The sequence below is a fragment of the Carassius carassius genome, chromosome 35 (assembly GCF_963082965.1).
Source record: "Carassius carassius chromosome 35, fCarCar2.1, whole genome shotgun sequence".
Classification (NCBI taxonomy): Eukaryota; Metazoa; Chordata; class Actinopteri; order Cypriniformes; family Cyprinidae; genus Carassius; species Carassius carassius.
Window position 1 is genome coordinate 19,271,310 of NC_081789.1, and position 18,174 is coordinate 19,289,483.

The 18,174-nt window shown below is 37.0% G+C and overlaps 2 protein-coding genes across 3 annotated transcripts; both read right to left on the reverse strand.

The window, feature by feature from the left end:
• Window positions 1–984: 984 nt before the first annotated feature.
• On the reverse strand, window positions 985–7,939 carry LOC132116152 (organic solute transporter subunit alpha-like). Its single transcript, XM_059524778.1, has 8 exons — window positions 7,685–7,939; window positions 6,018–6,169; window positions 5,632–5,705; window positions 5,258–5,416; window positions 2,368–2,479; window positions 2,136–2,282; window positions 1,922–2,027; window positions 985–1,548 (listed from the first exon to the last, which is right to left on the reverse strand). The coding sequence occupies exons 1-8, from the start codon at window positions 7,758–7,760 to the stop codon at window positions 1,391–1,393; spliced, it is 984 nt and encodes a 327-aa protein (XP_059380761.1). The 5' UTR covers window positions 7,761–7,939; the 3' UTR covers window positions 985–1,390.
• A 1,388-nt stretch (window positions 7,940–9,327) lies between these two features.
• LOC132116155 (palmitoyltransferase ZDHHC20-B) lies at window positions 9,328–17,622 on the reverse strand. 2 transcript variants are annotated; one of them, XM_059524781.1, is made up of 14 exons: window positions 17,298–17,622; window positions 16,644–16,670; window positions 15,864–15,958; window positions 15,535–15,655; window positions 14,875–14,944; window positions 14,711–14,743; window positions 14,499–14,619; window positions 13,078–13,113; window positions 12,756–12,888; window positions 11,732–11,858; window positions 11,259–11,351; window positions 11,053–11,168; window positions 10,927–10,974; window positions 9,328–10,833 (listed from the first exon to the last, which is right to left on the reverse strand). In XM_059524781.1, the coding sequence occupies exons 1-13, from the start codon at window positions 17,467–17,469 to the stop codon at window positions 10,931–10,933; spliced, it is 1,188 nt and encodes a 395-aa protein (XP_059380764.1). In that variant the 5' UTR covers window positions 17,470–17,622; the 3' UTR covers window positions 9,328–10,833; window positions 10,927–10,930. The 2 variants fall into 2 exon arrangements, with proteins under 2 accessions (XP_059380764.1, XP_059380765.1); XM_059524782.1 differs by lacking the exon at window positions 13,078–13,113.
• Between the last annotated feature and the right edge of the window lie 552 nt (window positions 17,623–18,174).

Genomic DNA, 18,174 nt, shown 5'->3' on the forward strand with positions numbered 1-18,174 from the left:
AGCTACATCTGATTCAAATATTATGCTAATTAACAGTGAGGGGTGGTTTCAGACATTACAGTGCTTCACTCGCACTGACTCTTATTCTGCCTGAAAGAATGAAAAGATGTGCTGAAGGTGGAGCGATTCGACCAATCAGATGAAAGCAGCGTTTCAGCTCCGCCCACAAGTGCGAATAAAATATTGAATAAACCGAAATGATAAAAACGTACATGGACCAACTGTCTTGTCCATGTTCTCTCACTTGAATCCTCTTCTTGAGATTTGAGTCTCTGACCTTCTGCAAGCCCCGCCCTGTTCACGCAGTGATTGACATGGCGTGAGAGGGCGGACACGTGATCGGCTCGGAATGCATTTTCAATGTGCACATTGAATTTTGCTACATTCATTGCGGGACAATGAATGATAATGCAATCGTAAGCGTCTTGACTGTGAGTGTTAATGCATTTAAGAAAAATAGCATTTAAATGATAATTTTGCCACAGTTTTTGCTTGAACATGTTATACATATCTAATCATTTCTTTAATACATTTTCATTTTTAATTTTGCAACTTATAAAGCGTTAAAATTAGTTTTCATTTTACATATTAAAACTGGTGTATGAAATGGCAAATGAAAATTATGTAATTTAATTTTCATTTTGCACCAAACGTTGCACAAATGTATTGGAAAATGTAAATGTAAATACAGAAATGCATTGTCATTTTACATATTGCATTGTCATTTTGCATATTACATCCCAAATTGAATATTGCTACCCATACGCTTCCATATCTCAAAGCATCACTTTTTAATAAACCTATATTTATTGTTTTTGTTTTATCAATTTTATTACTTCAGTTTTTATTTCTTTAGCATTTCTATTATTATTTTAATAGTTACAACAAACAAATGACATGATAACTGGAAAAATATGTATTCAGCAGTAGGACTACATCAGGAATAAAGATTTTATAGTACAAAGGGTAATTTCTCAACATCCATTTAGCAACATAATGAATCCTGACTTTTATACAACTCCAAAAGTCTTTTATGCAGCCCACCATTAAGACATAGAAATGACTTTCTCTCATTTCATCAGGAACATGCACCATGACTCACAAGATCAACCAAAGCTTTGTAGTCCTGATTCCCCAGATTGACGCACCCAATACAAAGTGTAAACACCAATATCAGGGCTCTCAAAAACATTGGTTAACCCTACAGTGAAATTCTATAGCCAAATGGCTAGCAAAAACGTCAATAAAAAAACAGATCTGGCAAAATTTTAGAAACTAGAATGCACTTACATATAGAAAAACAAAGTTAATGACCATCATTGTTCAATTTTCAACAATCCAGTCTCAAACATATGACAAATTCTCAATCACACACAACAGTCTGTTGTTCTCAGGCAATATCTACGACTTTCTCTGAGGTGAGGACAGTCTTTGTCTCCTCAATATCATCATCCAGATCTGGTATGGGGTCATACTGACGTCTATATAAAATGCGGGTCACTAGCGTGATGATGAACATCTCCACGATCAATAGCTGCTGACTCATCACTGTGAAAAGAAATTGAGGGTGTTTTAAGGAGCCATTAAAATCTGACAGACTACTTAAGTGGATTTAGGGAAATTATGCAAGATTTAAAGGGACAGTTCACCCAAAAAATTAAATTTTGTTGCCTCAGGCAACTGTATGACTTCCTTTCTTCAGTAGAATGGTTTGATGTAACACAAAACGAATTGACTTTTATGCTGCTTTTTAAAGGTTGACAACTGCTAGTCCCCATCCACTTTCATTATATGGAAGACAGAAGATAGACAAACTCGTACAGGAATAACAATAATAATGACAGAACTTTAATTTTCAGAAGAACTATCCCTTTAAGTCCTGTGCCCTATGATAACTGAACTAGAACTGATCAAGACTCACAGTATCCACGGGACTGGGACGTGTAGGGCGGCGCACAGGCAATAGTCCCGTTCATTGCCAGTATGTTGATGACAGCAGTTTGCAGCTGGCTGAGAATCAGCACCAACTGAGGGCAGATACAACTGTTGAATCACTGTTAACTCTCATTCCAGTAATACTAAACACCAAATATGTTCTAAAACACCAAGCTATAAGTACAAAAAAGCACACAAACCTGATACATGGCATATTTAGGGATCATTTTAAGGGTGCGCAATGCCTCTCGCACATGCATGAACATGATTGCTACAGGCCAAAGGGCGATAATGGTGAAGACGCCTATGGAGCAGTTTATCCATATGGATGCTCCATTAGCTGAAACCTAAAGACCAGAGAAAGAGACATTCTGCACTCTTGTCTTTCTCAATAAAATTAGGTATTAAAAAATATTTGCAGTCTATACTTACATCAGCAACATTGTAGCTGCCATTCGTCCAGAGGACTATAGAAAGAATGGTTAAGATCAATTTTAACAGCGCAAACTGGTAGGACCCCAGTTTCAATATGAACAAAGATTTTCTGAAAAAGCAAAGCATAATATTAGAAGAAAGTTCAACTATTTTGGTTTCGTTTTACCACATGAGCCCACACACAGGTATCACATTCAACAGTTTGAGCCGAGTTTGATAATGGAAGTCTTACATAACACTGGTATGAAGCCAATGCTTCCTAGGAGACACAAACTACTCCTTTCTTTCAGATAGCAAAGAGTGCAATGGCCCTGAGGTGCCCATTTTAGGTTACAGACTAAGCATGATAAAGACCTCATGTTTGCAGAAGAGTTGAATGGCCAAAGGTGCACTCATCCTGTCGTCATCCAGTTAAAGATATGGGTCATTAATTGCAAACATGTCAGTTTCAGAATGTTTATTAGTAATACGCAGGAGCAATTTAGTTAATAAGAGCGATTTGTTTATTTCTACACAGCCTGCTGTTCAGGAAAACTGGCCCCTGAGTGAACCTGGCTTTTCCCAATTTTATTTATTTTTTTGTTCTCCATCAATGTCACCTGATGGAATCTTGGATCCTCGCCACGGTCACCTTTGACTTGACTGCACTCACACTGTAGGATGTGAACAACATTTGAACTAAATTTAACTGGATAATGATATTATTTTCGATCATAATTGATGAACTCTGCAACAATGACCCGGTTGTTGCTGAATCAACTTTGAACCGACTTGAGCTGAATAATGACAATATTGCTCTTCTATACAGCTGCTTCTGGCTGAATTAAGCTTGTTTCAAAATTTGCATAAACTGAGTTGAATATTTACACTTTTGCCTTTTTAGAGCTGCTTTACAACCAAAATTGTATTTGTTTCATAATTGAATATACAAACCCGATTCCAAAAAAGTTGGGACACTGTATAAATTGTGAATAAAAACAGAATGCAATGATGTGGAAGTTTCAAATTTCAATGTTTTATTCACAATTACAACATAGATGACATTTCAAATGTTTAAACTGAGAAAATTTTAAGGGAAAATAAGTTGATTTAAAATTTCATGGCATCAACACATCTCAAAAAAGTTGGGAAAAGGCCATGTTTACCACTGTCTGCAAATGTCTGGGCACTGAGGAGACAAGTTGCTCAAGTTTAGGAATAGGAATGTTGTCCCATTCTTGTCTAATACAGGCTTCTGATTGCTCAACTGTCTTAGGTCTTCTTTGTCGCATCTTCCTCTTTATGATGCGCCAAATGTTTTCTAATGGTGAAAGATCTGGACTGCAGGCTGGCCATTTCAGTACCCGGATCCTTCTTCTACGCATCCATGATGTTGTAATTGATGCAGTATGTGGTCTGGCATTGTTATGTTGGAAAATGCAAGGTCTTCCCTGAAAGAGACGACGTCTGGTTGGGAGCATATGTTGTTCTAGAACTTGGATATACCTTTCAGCATTGATGATGCCTTTTCAGTTGTGTAAGCTGCCCATGCCACACACACTCATGCAACCCCATACCATCAGAGATGCAGACTTCTGAACGGAGCGCTGATAACAACTTGGGTTGTCCTTGTCTTCTTCAGTCCAGATGACATGGCGTCCCAGTTTTCCAGAAAGAACTCCAAATTTTGATTCGTCTGACCACAGAACAGTTTTCGACTTTGCCACAGTCCATTTTAAATGAGCCTTGGCCCACAGAAAACGCCTGCGCTTCTGGATCATGTTTAGATATGGCTTATTTTTTTACCTATAGTGTTTTAGCTGGCAAGGGCGAATGGCACGTTGGATTGTGTTCACCGACAATGTTTTCTGGAAGTATTCCTGAGCCCATGTTGTGATTTCCATTACAGTAGCATTCCTGTATGTGATGCAGTGCCGTCTAAGGGTCCGAAGATCACGGGCATCCAGTATGGTTTTCCGGCCTTGACCCTTACACACAGAGATTGTTCCAAATTCTCTGAATCTTTGGATGATATTATGCACTGTAGATGATGATAACTTCAAATTCTTCGAAATTTTTCTCTGAGAAACTCTCTCCTGATATTGCTCCACTATTTTTCGCCGCAGCATTGGGGGAATTGGTGATCCTCTGCCCATCTTGACTTCTGAGAGACACTGCCACTCTGAGAAGCTCTTTTTATACCCAATCATGTTGCCAATTGACCTAATAAGTTGCAAATTGGTCCTCCAGCTGTTCCTTATATGTACATTTAACTTTTCCAGCCTCTTATTTCCGGCTACCGGTCCCAACTTTTTTGGAATGTGTAGCTCTCATGAAATCCAAAATGAGCCAATATTTGGCATGACATTTCAAAATGTCTCACTTTCAACATTTGATATGTTATCTATAGTCTATTGTGAATAAAAAATAAGTTTATGAGATTTTTAAATTATTCCATTCCTTTTTTACTCACAATTTGTACAGTGTCCCAACTTTTTTGGAATCGTGTTTGTATATTGAATTTAAGATGGAAAAATAAGGCTGTGATGAACTCTCTAGTGTTTATTTGTGCATTGAAAGTTTTTTCATCAGCTGAACAATTGGTATGTTGTTAAACAACAGAACAATCCACTGAATGAACCATATTTTATCCATCATTCCTGTGAAAAAAAAAAATTTAATATGGCACTACCCTGACTAAGGACTATTGTCCACCTTGGATATTTGCAGAGGCCCTCAAGTGGGCACTGGACCCCTGGTAGATACTAGAGGGTTGACTATTTAGATTTTTTGAGCTTTATAGCAACAACCCACAACAGGCACAACAGTATCATGGCAGTGATTTCTGCAGAAGTCAAATCTTCTTGGATCTGATGGCATGTGACAAACACCCTTAGAGTTTGCTTACCTAGTGATGGGGACGTTTGGCAGACATGGACAGCAGCAGCAGCAAGGTCCCGTGCTGATCTTAAATGACTTGTTCTCAGAGCGCTTAAGAAATGCATTGTCTCCTCCCACCTCTTCAATCATGAGAATCAGGAATTTGAAGACCACAATTGCAAAGTATCTGCCAATTAAGTAAAAAATATGTTCCTTTGTGTAACAGTTGCACACACACCAACAAATTCTTTCAAAGTTCTGTACACTGGAAAATATATAGGACAGAAAATAATTTGAAAATGTTTGACCGCTACTGAATTACATTTAATATATCATTCATACTTCCTTTTTCAAAGCATTCCACACAGGGAAAAGCGCAGGGTGTTAAAAGAGTGAACTCACGTGGCTGATGTCATATCAGTGAACATTGTGGCCCTTGGAACCCACATGCCCAAACAAGACATGGTAGCAATAACCTGAAAAGATAAAGATAAATATACAGTAATGCCTTAGAAGAAGATGAACTTGAGACTCATAATCACTCATCCAAGCAGTAATGCACTAGAAATGACTAACTGTACCATTGCCTCAGTTTCCGTCTGTGTGGGATACAGATAAACCTCATATTTGACATGTCAGTTCTAATTAGGAGTGATGAATTATTAAAAAACTTTTTTTAAATAATAGATTGTAAAAATACTGTACCTGAAGGCAGGGAGGGAACTTAAATGGTAACATGAATAATAGAGCAGATAAAAAAAGACAAATGTTTGACTGACAGAACTCACCGGTGCTGCTCCAGTAACCCAGATGATCACACTTTTCTTATTTGGAGGTACTTTCTTATAGATGTAGATGCATTCTTCGATGAAAACCAACATGGACACTGTAGCCATTAACGTCAGCACAGAGAAGAGGACAATGCCAAAGATATCCAGCTCTGCAAAACACAACGTGGAATAAAAGGACAATTCAAGCCATCATATCCTTTTGAATCCTTTGGAATCCTTTATCCAATGTGTTTTCATTTAGAATGAAGTCATTGGAAAAGTCTAGTCAGTGTTAAATTGATTGATATCTCAGGAATAACGGTCTCGCAACCATGCAAAACCCATATGCTGTGCTGTATGTAAAACATGAATCAATACCAACCCATGCATGCTGAATCCATTTGAGATTGCATCACTTAGTATCAATATTGTTTAAATGGTACTTTATCTCACACATTGTGCTGGTGTGTAGTTTTACACAAACCATGTGTCCGGTGTTTCATTCTGTTCATTGATGTGGCATTTCCTAACTTCCTTTCACAGCTGCCCTTATAAAGCCTACGTCAATCACAGTACATGCACTTTCTTGTAAGTCGTTTTAACAAGAACGCATCTGCCTAACACGTCATTGTTCATGTACACAGTTCATCTGAGGACAAATCATCTTTACGTTTATAATCACGCATTACTCACATCCCACCTGATACTATGAGTTTGAGTAAAGGTAAGAACTTTTAAAACAAGAATGCGGTTTGACACACATAGTCTACCAAAGTCCAGGGTGACAACCAGGAAAGAATCCACATTAGAGCCATTCAACATGATCATGCATGCAAACTTAAGTTCAAGAGCACTGAACCACAGGACAATCACTTCTTATCAACAATGAATGGGAAGCAGTGTAAGATATTAACTATTGCTTTCATTGGCTTTTTTTTTTTTTTTTTTTTTTTTTACTTTTATGAGTTTTTCTATGACCATATATAAAAACACATGGCCATCTATTTATTAACCAATGCTTTTACCTGAAAAATTAAGGTGTGGCCTTAAAAAATGTAGAAAGATAAATAAAAATAAAAAATGCCTTGCTAGAGTACATTGAATATTATATTCTGAGTCATAAGTTTGATTATACAACTCAGCATCATCACAGAAGAGTTTGTTTAAATGCTTTTCATAATAATAATAATAATAATAATAAATTATTAAGAACAAAATTCTGAATATTAGACAAAAATGACCACAGTAATTTATCCCAATTTGTAGACTATTTACGTAACTATATTAATTAGCCTAATATGAAACCTAGTGTTTTATGTTTTGTATTTAAATATTTATAATTTCCACCATTATAGTTATTAGAGTAAAAGAATAATAATGATAATAATAACTGGGTCTCCTTAAAATAGTGTAAAAAGCTTTATAAGGTTTTAGCTTTTTGATAAGTAACTTTTTTTTCTGAGAATGGCCGATAATACTATTTACTACAGCAGGATTGTGCTATTATAAAATATTTTTTTTTTTTTTGTATTTTTACATATCTACATTAATAACAACAAAGATTCTACAGTAAGAGCAACTTTATGTTTTGACTGCTGCTTAAAACACAAGTTCAAGGTAAAAATTAACATTAGGGAACAACTTTCTGTAGAAATAGCCTAACGAATTAAAGATAGGCTACTTACGCATAATAACATCGATAGAGAACGGAGCCTCTGCCCTGCACCGCGGATCAAAAAGTGTGAAATTGGACATGTCCATCTTGACACTCAGCGTTTATTTACGAGATCCAGGGCAAACTGTAATCCGTGAAAACCCCACTGTCCTCACCACAGGTTAGTTTCAGCATGCGTGAAACTAATAAACGGAGAGCGAACCAGGCTGGTGTTTTGTAGACTTTGTAATGTAGAGGAATCAAACCCGGCACTTGTTAAAGGGGCCGCCCATGCAAGCGCAAATATTCATGGCTCACTAACCAATGAATATTCTCTTTCATCCGACTACACTGCGCCTGCGCAATAGCGTCATACTCACACAGCGTCACGCTTCAGAACATTTATGCTATAAAATGACTGGGTAAAGTAGAGGATAGGCATTAAAAAAAGACACTATTGTATAATATAATGGTGTTTATAGTATTTACTCACCATACACGTCAGTGTATAAAAAATAAATATAGCAACAAAAGTTTTGGTTTCCATGTTTGTTTCTTCTTGCATTTCTAATGGAATGCGGTTAAATCGGTTCTGAGAAGGGATGAATATATAGAATGTTGGGTAGAAAGATAGTCATGCTATATCCAACTGAAAGAAAAACTGAGACTTCAAAACACGTGTTGAACAGACAAGAACAGTAGTAAGGGTTTAGGTTACAACTCAAGACAGACCAAAGTTCACAAGACTGACAATACATATACACATTTAGACGAAGATTGTTAAAGGAGTATGAGAAAAGTATGTTTAACAGGTTGAACTTGTGATTTGCAAAGAGTTGAATGGCCTCAGTGCTAATGTGCTGGAAAGAGTTCAGGGTAAAGAACAGCCCTTGAAACACACGTGTGTGTGTGTGTGAGACAGAGATAAAGTATAATTGTTGCAGTTTTTTTATTTATATAACAAAACATTTATTTATTTTTACATATAAGCATGTACTTCATTCACAAAATATCCATGTTAAAGCTAAAAAATGTCCTTGTTTTACGTTATCTGTAACATGCATTTTAAAAGATGTAATAAAAAAACTAACCTCCAGACTTACACATCAGTAGATCAAATAAGTAACTGTTCATGACATGCATTGAAGCACAAGGTTTTCCATTTTTTATTTGACTGTGACAGAAAAAAAAAGAAAATGACAAAGGACACCAACACCATATCTTAAATAATAATTTCATTATGGCTTCATGTTTACTTTTTCCTTATTAATGAAGTATAAAATGTAATGAATGCCAAAAAAATAATAATAATAATAATATGACCAATGTTATAAAGGCGGTGTAATTTATATAATATTCATATAAGAAGGCTGTCCAAAAGACTAAAAGAAAAAGAAAAACATTAAAACATTCTTTACCATTACAGCATTCCTTACCACCACAAAAACAGCTACAACATTTCACATACAAAATTACTTCCTGCGATTTTTTTAAACACCAGCAATCTTTCTGATAAAGTGATAAAGAGATAAACAGATGTTCTCAGAACATAAACAATCAAATGATGTTTTAAAGAACAATAAACCCCATCTGGTAATACGTACAAGCCATTCAAAGTCAGATCTGAGTCGGTGAAGTTTGCCATAAAATGCCGTAGGTGTATAAATAAAACTCCTCCATCGGTCTAAATTCATGAAAGACTCCTTTGTTTTTCTGCATGGAGATATTTAATCTCTTTTTACTGGCTAATTTACTTGTTTCAACCTCATTTACAAAAAACACTCCAGAACAGCAACACTCAGATACGCACTTGCACATGTCTTGATTTGTCAAGGCATTTCTTTAGAAAAATCAGAACACAAATAAAGCAATCACTGCAGTTTACTTTGTAGTACATAATCACATCTGGATTCCACACATCAGTTCCACATAAGCTCACGCTACAGTCACAGCTGACGGGCACAATTATTATTCCACACTGGACCAAAATATACAAATAGTAACTTGCGACAAATATAAATACACAAAAAGAACCTTTCACCGCTTTGCAAAATGGCTTAAAAATAAGTATTCTGAATCTATAGAGCTATTCACAATGCTTATGTATAAAAGGAAAAAGGTCAAAAACATAATTTAATCGAGGATTGTGACTAATAAAGTCTGGTGGTACAACACCAAAGACCATTGAGCGCATTATACAATATTAAGCAGTGTAAATGTCTCCTGTTGGCCAGTTCTGGTACTACAGGAGGAACCTACAATAATTTCATTTTTTTTTCTCAAGATGACACTGGCTACACTGCATGAGCAGAGAGGTATTACTGACATTTTGTAAACACTCCTTAGAGTTTAGAGCTCTGGTATTAAGCCCTTTATTTGGCATATGTAAAATGTGCACAAACATTTCACACCAGAATCATCTCAAGATGACGACAAAAAATATAATAAATGTCACCATACGTGGAGCAGCTTAAGAATGGACAAAAAAAAAAGAAATTCAGTCATTTGCAGGGAATTTTCCTCTGCTTGGACACACTCCGTTGCACTTTGTGAACATGTGTGTATGTGTTTATATATATCTATATATATATATATGTATATGTATATATTAGAAGAATGTTAATGAAGTTAAAAAAAATTTAAAGTGTAATATTCCAGAACCTTGTGCTCTGAGGTGTCCATTAACTATGGAGCCATCAACACAACGCTCAGCCACACTGTTGACTTGGTATGGATCCAGAAAATAAAACATTTCACATCTCTCCCTCTGGTAAAAAGCAGTTGGTACCAGATGTGGTGCATTTCCTGGTTTACACTTGGAAAACAGTTTCGAAATCTCTAGCGCCTGTATCAATTCACATGCACAAGAAATCTGCATGTGTCGTGAAGGCCTGAGCAACAAAACAGTTTGCTGTGCAAAAACAATGGATGTAAAAGACATGCGTGCAGATCTCTTTGTTAAAAGAGTGCAGCTACTATAGTTGAATGAGGACTGGGAGCATTTTTACAGATGTGAGGACAGATTTGGGACACTCCAGAAGCGATGGGCAAAGGAACTTTCAGAGAAAAAGAGCTGTTTAAGGCATCAGCTTTGATGGCTGTGATTCTCCTCAACAGTCCCCAATACTGGGAGTCGAAGGCACGAGACCACTGAGGATTCACCCCTCACCAGCTTCAGTCCTATTGAAGGAAATGACATCGTAACTACAGTGTGGTCAGTAAGATTATTTTTGTTTGTATCAAGGATGCATGCTTAGTGTGAAATCACCTTACCTGGCTATGACTCGCTCTCGATGGAGATAATGATGGCCTCACTTTCATCTGAAAGGCAAGATTATGTTATTCTTAGAACTCTTTTCTGTCGTTCCTTGCTAGAATGGTGCAAAATATGTTACCTACCAGACTTTAAGATGTCTGTCTCTTTGTGATCTTCTTCAATGTGGTAATCGTTGCCTACCAGATGGTTTTGGGACTCACTGAGGGGGGTGGTTTGCTCAGCAGACCCTTCTACAGCACTGAGGGAAAGAACCACATTGAGAGTTACTGCTATTCATCTGGTTTTGGTTAGTGCCAACCCAGTAGTGAAAGAAGAGATGCCTCCTCACCCTTTATCCAACCCGCCAGGCTGGAGACATTCAGTGGGCTGCTCTGGATCAACAGTAACCAACCGTGTAGGAAAAGAAAAGCCATCTCCTTGACTACAGCAGAAAAAAAAAATATCTAAATGTATGGATACTTTATCTAATTTTAAACTAGAAAATGTTGTATTTGACCATGCAAAACTGGATGCATTTATATGGCTAACAATACAGTAGAAACAGTAATACTGTGAAATATTATTACTATTTACTATTTAAATTGTTTTGTATTTTAATATATTTTTGAATAATTTATTCCAGCAGTGGCAAGGCTGGACTTCTCTGTTTTGTTTGTGAGTCACTATTTGATTGCACTGTAGTGTAAAAAAAAATAACACACTAAATTGTAATACTTTTTCAAAAGCATTAACTCGAAGTATAAAGCAAAATATGGCCTTAGTAAGCCACACTCATGAAAACAAGTTAGTATTTAGACTCGCCTTGTAAAGACAGGAAGTAGCCAGTACAACTTCTGGTCCCCAAACACCTGAGCAATGTTCTTGCTGAAGCCCAGGGAAAATCCATTTTTATCAGGGCCATTTCTGAAGACCGGGGCTCTGAACGCTTCTGAAGATAATCAACAACACAGAAGTGGGTTAAAATGCATACGCTACTACTTTTTTTAAAAGTATGGGTTCAGTAGTTTTTTGTTGTTGTTGTATGTTTTAACTACTTTTATTCAAAATGGCTGTATTAAAGTTACCAAAGGTGACAGTAAAGACACTAATAATGTTACAAAAACTTCAACATCAAATAAAAGTTGTTTATTTGCACCTTCTAGTGATCAAAAAATATAAAAAATGTGTCAGTTTCCACAAATATATTCGAAAGCGCAACATTAATCAAAACATTTCTTAATTACCAAAATCAGTCAATTAGAATGATTTCTGAAGATTGGTGTCTGTAGTAATGATGCTGAAAATTCAGCTTTGCCATAATATAAATATTACATTTTAATATATATTCAAACAGTAAATAGGTATTTTAATTAAGAACGATATTTGACAAGATTAAAGTTTTACTGTATTTTAAATGCACTGTTGGTGAGCATAGGAGACTTTTTCAAAATCATTTGATAAAAATCTTACGGACCCCAAACTTTTGAATGCTAGTGTAGATGCATGACAAACCTCAACATGAAATCATGAGCTCTTGTGACTGAAGCTGACTGAGTGGATTTATGCTTTTTCTAAATAAAATTACAGGGCCTGATGGAAAAACAAGCAGGGAACTGCTTCAAAGACTGCTGGACTGATCTGGTCAACACAAGGAAATCTGAATGACCAGTTTACCAAAATAAATATGAAGGCGGTTTAGCCTGTGCACAGCAAGTCTACTGTTGCTATAGTAGCAATAGTGAGCAAGTAGCCTAGAGGCATTGCAGCTTAGTTAGAAAGATGAATTTATCTATACAGCACATGTAGACAAAGATACAAAGATGCGAGTATCGGTCATATGTGTTACCTATGGTGGACCTGTTTTTTCCCACAAGCCACAAGTGGTAAGTGAAGAGTGAAAGAATGCTGATGCAGAACATGGCCGCCACAAAAAAGAGAAACAAGACATGGAATTTGGCGTGAGACTCTGGCAGGTCACTCTGAGAGAGGGGGAGAGAGAAAGGAGAGCTGTGAGACAAAGATCAACAACCAACAAGACATGGGCAACAGGTCATTCTGACACAACTTGACAGGAACGTTAGGGTCACAGGGTTAAAGCGACAAAAAATAGGTCAATGTAACTCACTGCGCTAACACTGACACGTTTGCTAAACACTGTGAGGGATTACCTTTGGACAATTCTCTGCCGATTTCCTCCGGCAAAGCTTAGTGCAAACAGAGACAGACTGTTAGACACAAGGAAGAGCAAAGCTTCGGGTGCAGAGAGACACGGACAAGAGGGATTACAACAGAAAACAAGTGCTTGTCGAAACATGTACACTACTGTTCAAAAGTTTGCGGTCGGTAAGATATTTTTAATGTTTGAAAGAAGTCTCTTTTGCTCAAGGTTCCATTTATTTGATCAAAAAAAGTAATATTGTTAAATATTAGTTCTATTTGAATATATTTTAAAATTGAAATTATTCCAGTGATGGCAAAGCTGAATCTTCAGCATCATTACTCCAGTCTTCAGTGTCGCGTGATCCTTTAGAAATCATTCCGATACGCTGAAGAATTAACAAGAACTTCAAGAAACATTTCTCATCTTATCAATGTTGAAAAGAGATGTGCTGCTCAATATTTTTGTGAAAAACATTTTTTTTCAGGATTTTCTCTAAAGAGTATAAAGCAAAAAAGAACAGCATTTATTTGAAATAGTCACTTTTGGGGAAGTAGTGTGCTAGTGGTTAGAGAGTTTGACTCCTAACCCTAAGGTTGTGGGTTCGAGTCTCGGGCCGGCAATACCACGACTGAGGTGCCCTTGAGCAAGGCACTGAACACCAATCTGCTCCCCGGGTACCGCAGCATAAATGGCTGCCCACTGCTCCGGGTGTGTGTTCACAGTGTGTGTGTGTGTGTGTGTGTGTGTGTGTGTGTACTTTGGATGGGTTAAATGCAGAGCACGAATTCTGAGTATGGGTCACCATACTTGGCTGTATGTCACTTGTCACTTAATTTATTACATCACTGCTAAATAAAGGAATTCATGATCTTATTTCAAAGCAATCTTACTGACTTTTGAATGGTAGTCTAAACAAACAAATGAAATGGAAAGGACAGAATGTATGAGGAGGGCAGAGTGGACAAGACATTAACTGATGCATGACTAGCACATGGAGGAAATGCAGACAGAAACCTGCTGAAATCTCATATCTATCCACATAATGACCTACCTTCACATGACACAATATGGAAATTAAAATGTTTGCATTTTTTTTTTTTTTTTTTTACAAATACTGTATTTTCTGGACTATAAGGCGCACCTTCAATGAATGGCCTATTTTAGAACAGTTTTCATATATAGGGCGTACCGGATTATAAAGCACATAGAATAGAAGATACTGCAGTCAAACGTTTGACTGTGTTTGCGTTATGCATCCACTAGATGGAGCTGTGCTAAAGGGAATGTCAACAAAACCTTGATCCATATATAAGGCACTCTGGATTATAAGGCGCAATGTCGTTTTTTAGAGAAAATGAAAGGCTTTTAAGTGCGCCTTATAGTGCGGAAAATACGGTAAGTATGATGAAAGGTTTGAGATCTACTCACTGTCCAGAACTTTATGAAGTACTGGAGGACAGAGGCTGCGATGAATAAGCAGTAAACGAGCGAGTAAGTCAGGAACAAGATGAAGAACTTGTAGTTGGAGAACCCCACACAGTTATTCACCCTGTAGAAGATCGAGAGAAAGAGAGACATTAGCAGGGTGCTCTTTACAATACTAATAACATTTTGGTGCCAACAACCAGCATCTCACTCACCATGGACAGTGATGATCCATCTTTAGAACACACCTGTCAGGAACAAGAGCAAGCACTTAGTTTAAAGCCCATTCAAAAAAGACTAAAATCATAAGGTGTACTGAGTAGCTAAAATCACACAAATAAACCATAAGAACTATTAATGAGAAACTACAGCAACTTACATGTCACATGCAGAACAATGATGACACCTGTCTGGCTTGATGACCTGGCAGCGATCACAGTACCGGATAGCTAGAAGATGAGGGGGGAAAATGGCTATTTTTATGGCAAAATCCAGATTAAAATAGACAATAATGATGGTCATAATAAACTGATAATGATAATAAAAAAATGTGTATGTGTAATTATAAAATAAGAATAAATAGACAAAATTAAAACAACAGTAAACAGATCATAAAAAAATTAATTAGTAGAAATAATAATAATAAAAAAAAAGATCTGTTCTTTTCAAACACGTTTTTACATTTTAACAGTAAAGACTATACAAGATGATTCAATTTGATCTTTTAAAATTTTCATTTTTTTCCCCTTTTTCTAACAAATTACAAATTAATACAGATTATTTACACAGAACATCATAATTAGGGTGGTAATCTTGGCTGCCTATGAACCTGGTTACCAGCTAAACCTAAACAAGCGGTTTGTGCCAATAGTCTCTTTTCGCAATAAAATAACAATTACTTAAAAGTTTAAAACACATCTCACTCAATAAAATGGCTAAACTTGTGTCTGCTTGAATCTGGTGCTCAGGACATTGAGGTACAATCTTGTGGGTAATTCCTTAGTACATCTGATTTCATGTGTTTGAGAGAGTCTCTAACCTCCTGCCCCGGTGCGGGTGTAGAGGGGCAGACTGGTGGCCACTCTCTTCAAGATCTCCTGCTGAGTTTCTGGACGCTGTTCCTTCTCATACTGCTCTTTCTCAGATTTGGGTAGACAGAACTAACACAAAATACAAAGCAATCAACTCACTGTGTGACAAATCAGCAGCATGCGTAAGATTATACCTATAAAACACTCACTCAAATATTGTGTGCATTAATTCATTATGCATTGATAAACATGTTAATATGCATATCACCTGTGTGGCATGTTACCATGGGCTGCATGTACAAAACAAATAAAACTGTTTGTTTTATACCCACTGTACCTCTTTTGAAGGGGTGCTTGGTCTTGTAAAGATGGTTTTCCAGTATGACCACACAAACATGATGAACGACACATGAAACACAGCCAGGTAGACAACTGCATGGAACAGAGAAAGTACAGCCGTTAACAACAAGACTGCACGAGCCCGCAGAGAAAAGCCTGCCAGAAACTGTCCGAGTATAAATCAGTCATGTTTGTGATTGCTGATGCACTCTGAGCTGGAAGGCCGAAGTCAGCACAAGCACAGACCAAATAAACCCTTAACAGCCCGACAACTGTGCCAAAGAGACTCTGTCCCTTTCCAAAAATATATACAATTATCTATAACAATTGAAGTAAATTAATTTCCTTGGTATAATATATTGAATAGTTATTTGGTTTGTGAATTTAAGAAGATTTTTACAAGGGTCTTTTAAAAAAATAATTCTGATTGGCCAGTTGATGGTCATTGGTCAAAACTGTTGTCCCAATTTATGTCTCTTGTATCATTCCATATTATATAATAAAATAATTTCAACTCAAATCAATATTTTCTATGCATTTATGTATGCATTAATTTATTTAATGTGTACCAACCTAGAATGCAATGTAAACTGCTTTCGATAAAAGTGTCTGGCAAAATGCAAATGCAATGTGTGTGTGTGTATATATATATATATATATATATATATATATATAGCATCTGTAGTATATAAACACCTTAAAGGTGATGCAACATCATGACTGTACATTAGCCTTAAGTTGGTTTTTCCCTTAAAAAAGAAGGTGGGGGTTTACTCACCTTTTTCAAGAATGCTGGGAATAGTAACTGGAGAGAATATAAAACAGAAAGAGAAAAGAAACTGTTTGGCAGATATGACTCATGGCACATCTGGTTTATCACACTTTCGCTTTTATGGACAAAGCTGAAATATGAAATACAGTTTACTTGGAGATGTGACAGAAGACGCAAGGCTTGACTTGTTAACATGTTTGCTTATAAACTTATAACAAGCATATTTTTCATACTGAAAATACCATTTGTGCTATTATTTCTCTAAGAGATTTTAAACAAATCTGATTTCTGAAGAACCTGGACGTTGTTACTAAAACTTTCACATGCTTCCTACTGTAACACTGTAAATATTATTTTATAATAATATAATGCTGCATGACTAAATATAAATATTAATTTACATTAAAATGATTAACTGCAAAATAAACGAATACAGTTGTCATCACCACCCAGCTTATAAACACTTTCTGTCCTTGAATAGGGTGTAAAGCACAACATATGCTCCCAAAGCATAATCATTGTTGTTCTGCTTCCAGTTTAAAATCAGTAGCTTACGATATTAGTCAGCTCATGTAAACAAACCATTCATTGATGATGTTTTAGTTCAGTGACTTCCGGTACGCGCGTGCCACTCAGGTATGAATAATAAAGCGCACTTACACAGACACAGCTCCACCACGTACGCATAGTACGACCAGCACACCACTAAGGCAATAAATATCACCGGTATCCACGCCAGACCCCTCTGGCAGCATCTCAGTACATGTGTAGGCGCCATCTTTCTTCTACCTTGACTACAAAAGACGGGAAAGGAGGGATGTGATCTGTCCATACGTGCCCAACCAACCCCTCCGGCTCGGCTCCGCCTTTGCCCCACCTCCCATTCGCTGTTCTACGGTGAAAGGTCCACTGAAGTGCCTCGAAACCCTGCTCGAAACACACAGCGATATTCTATGTGGTGACACACCTTTCAAACCTTCGAAGCTCCCACACCCTTTGAAGAGATTGGGCGTAGGGATGAACCCCTCCAAACGGAACGCAGGGGCAGTTTCAACTGAAACAGGAAGACGGGGCGGGATATATCCAGCAGCCCCGCCCCTTTTAAGAATAGTACATCCGCATTTGACAGACATACAGTCTAATAGTTGAAACTTTTAGTAAAACAAAATAGTGATAATAATCATGCTGAGGATGTGTAGTTTTAAAAGTGTTTGATATATGCCAACTCGCGCATATGATTCGCTCCGTACCTCCGCATCTCCAGAGCAGACTCTGGATCAGACTGATTTTGATTTCATGGGGACTTGAAGGGCTGGTTATTAATATTCATGACTATGCACGACGTTTACCCAGTAGACTTACCTGATGGGCTGAAAAGCAGACGTTGCTAAGGGCGCCAGGCTACTGGCGAATCAACGGCGCGCAGAACGCCGGAAAGGTTAAATAAATAATGATTTCGTTTTCATAGTAGGATTCTTCATTTCGCACCGGTCTACCACAGATAGGGTTAGTTTGCGTTACTACTTCTTTGTCGGTG

Bases quoted from the DNA above. Each gene is read 5' to 3' on its own strand.
- LOC132116155 (XM_059524781.1), bottom strand. From the start codon at position 17,469: ATGGACAGATCACATCCCTCCTTTCCCGTCTTTTGTAGTCAAGGTAGA. The intron at 14,744-14,874 runs GTAAGTTGCTGT...TGTTCCTGACAG, and splicing joins CATTGTTCTGCATGTGACAT to GTGTGTTCTAAAGATGGATC. The intron at 11,352-11,731 runs GCGAGTCTAAAT...TTTCTGCTGTAG, and splicing joins CTACTTCCTGTCTTTACAAG to TCAAGGAGATGGCTTTTCTT.
- LOC132116152 (XM_059524778.1), bottom strand. From the start codon at position 7,760: ATGGACATGTCCAATTTCACACTTTTTGATCCGCGGTGCAGGGCAGAG. The intron at 6,170-7,684 runs GTAAGTAGCCTA...TGTGTTTTGCAG, and splicing joins CTCTATCGATGTTATTATGC to AGCTGGATATCTTTGGCATT. The intron at 5,417-5,631 runs GTGAGTTCACTC...CTTAATTGGCAG, and splicing joins ACTGATATGACATCAGCCAC to ATACTTTGCAATTGTGGTCT.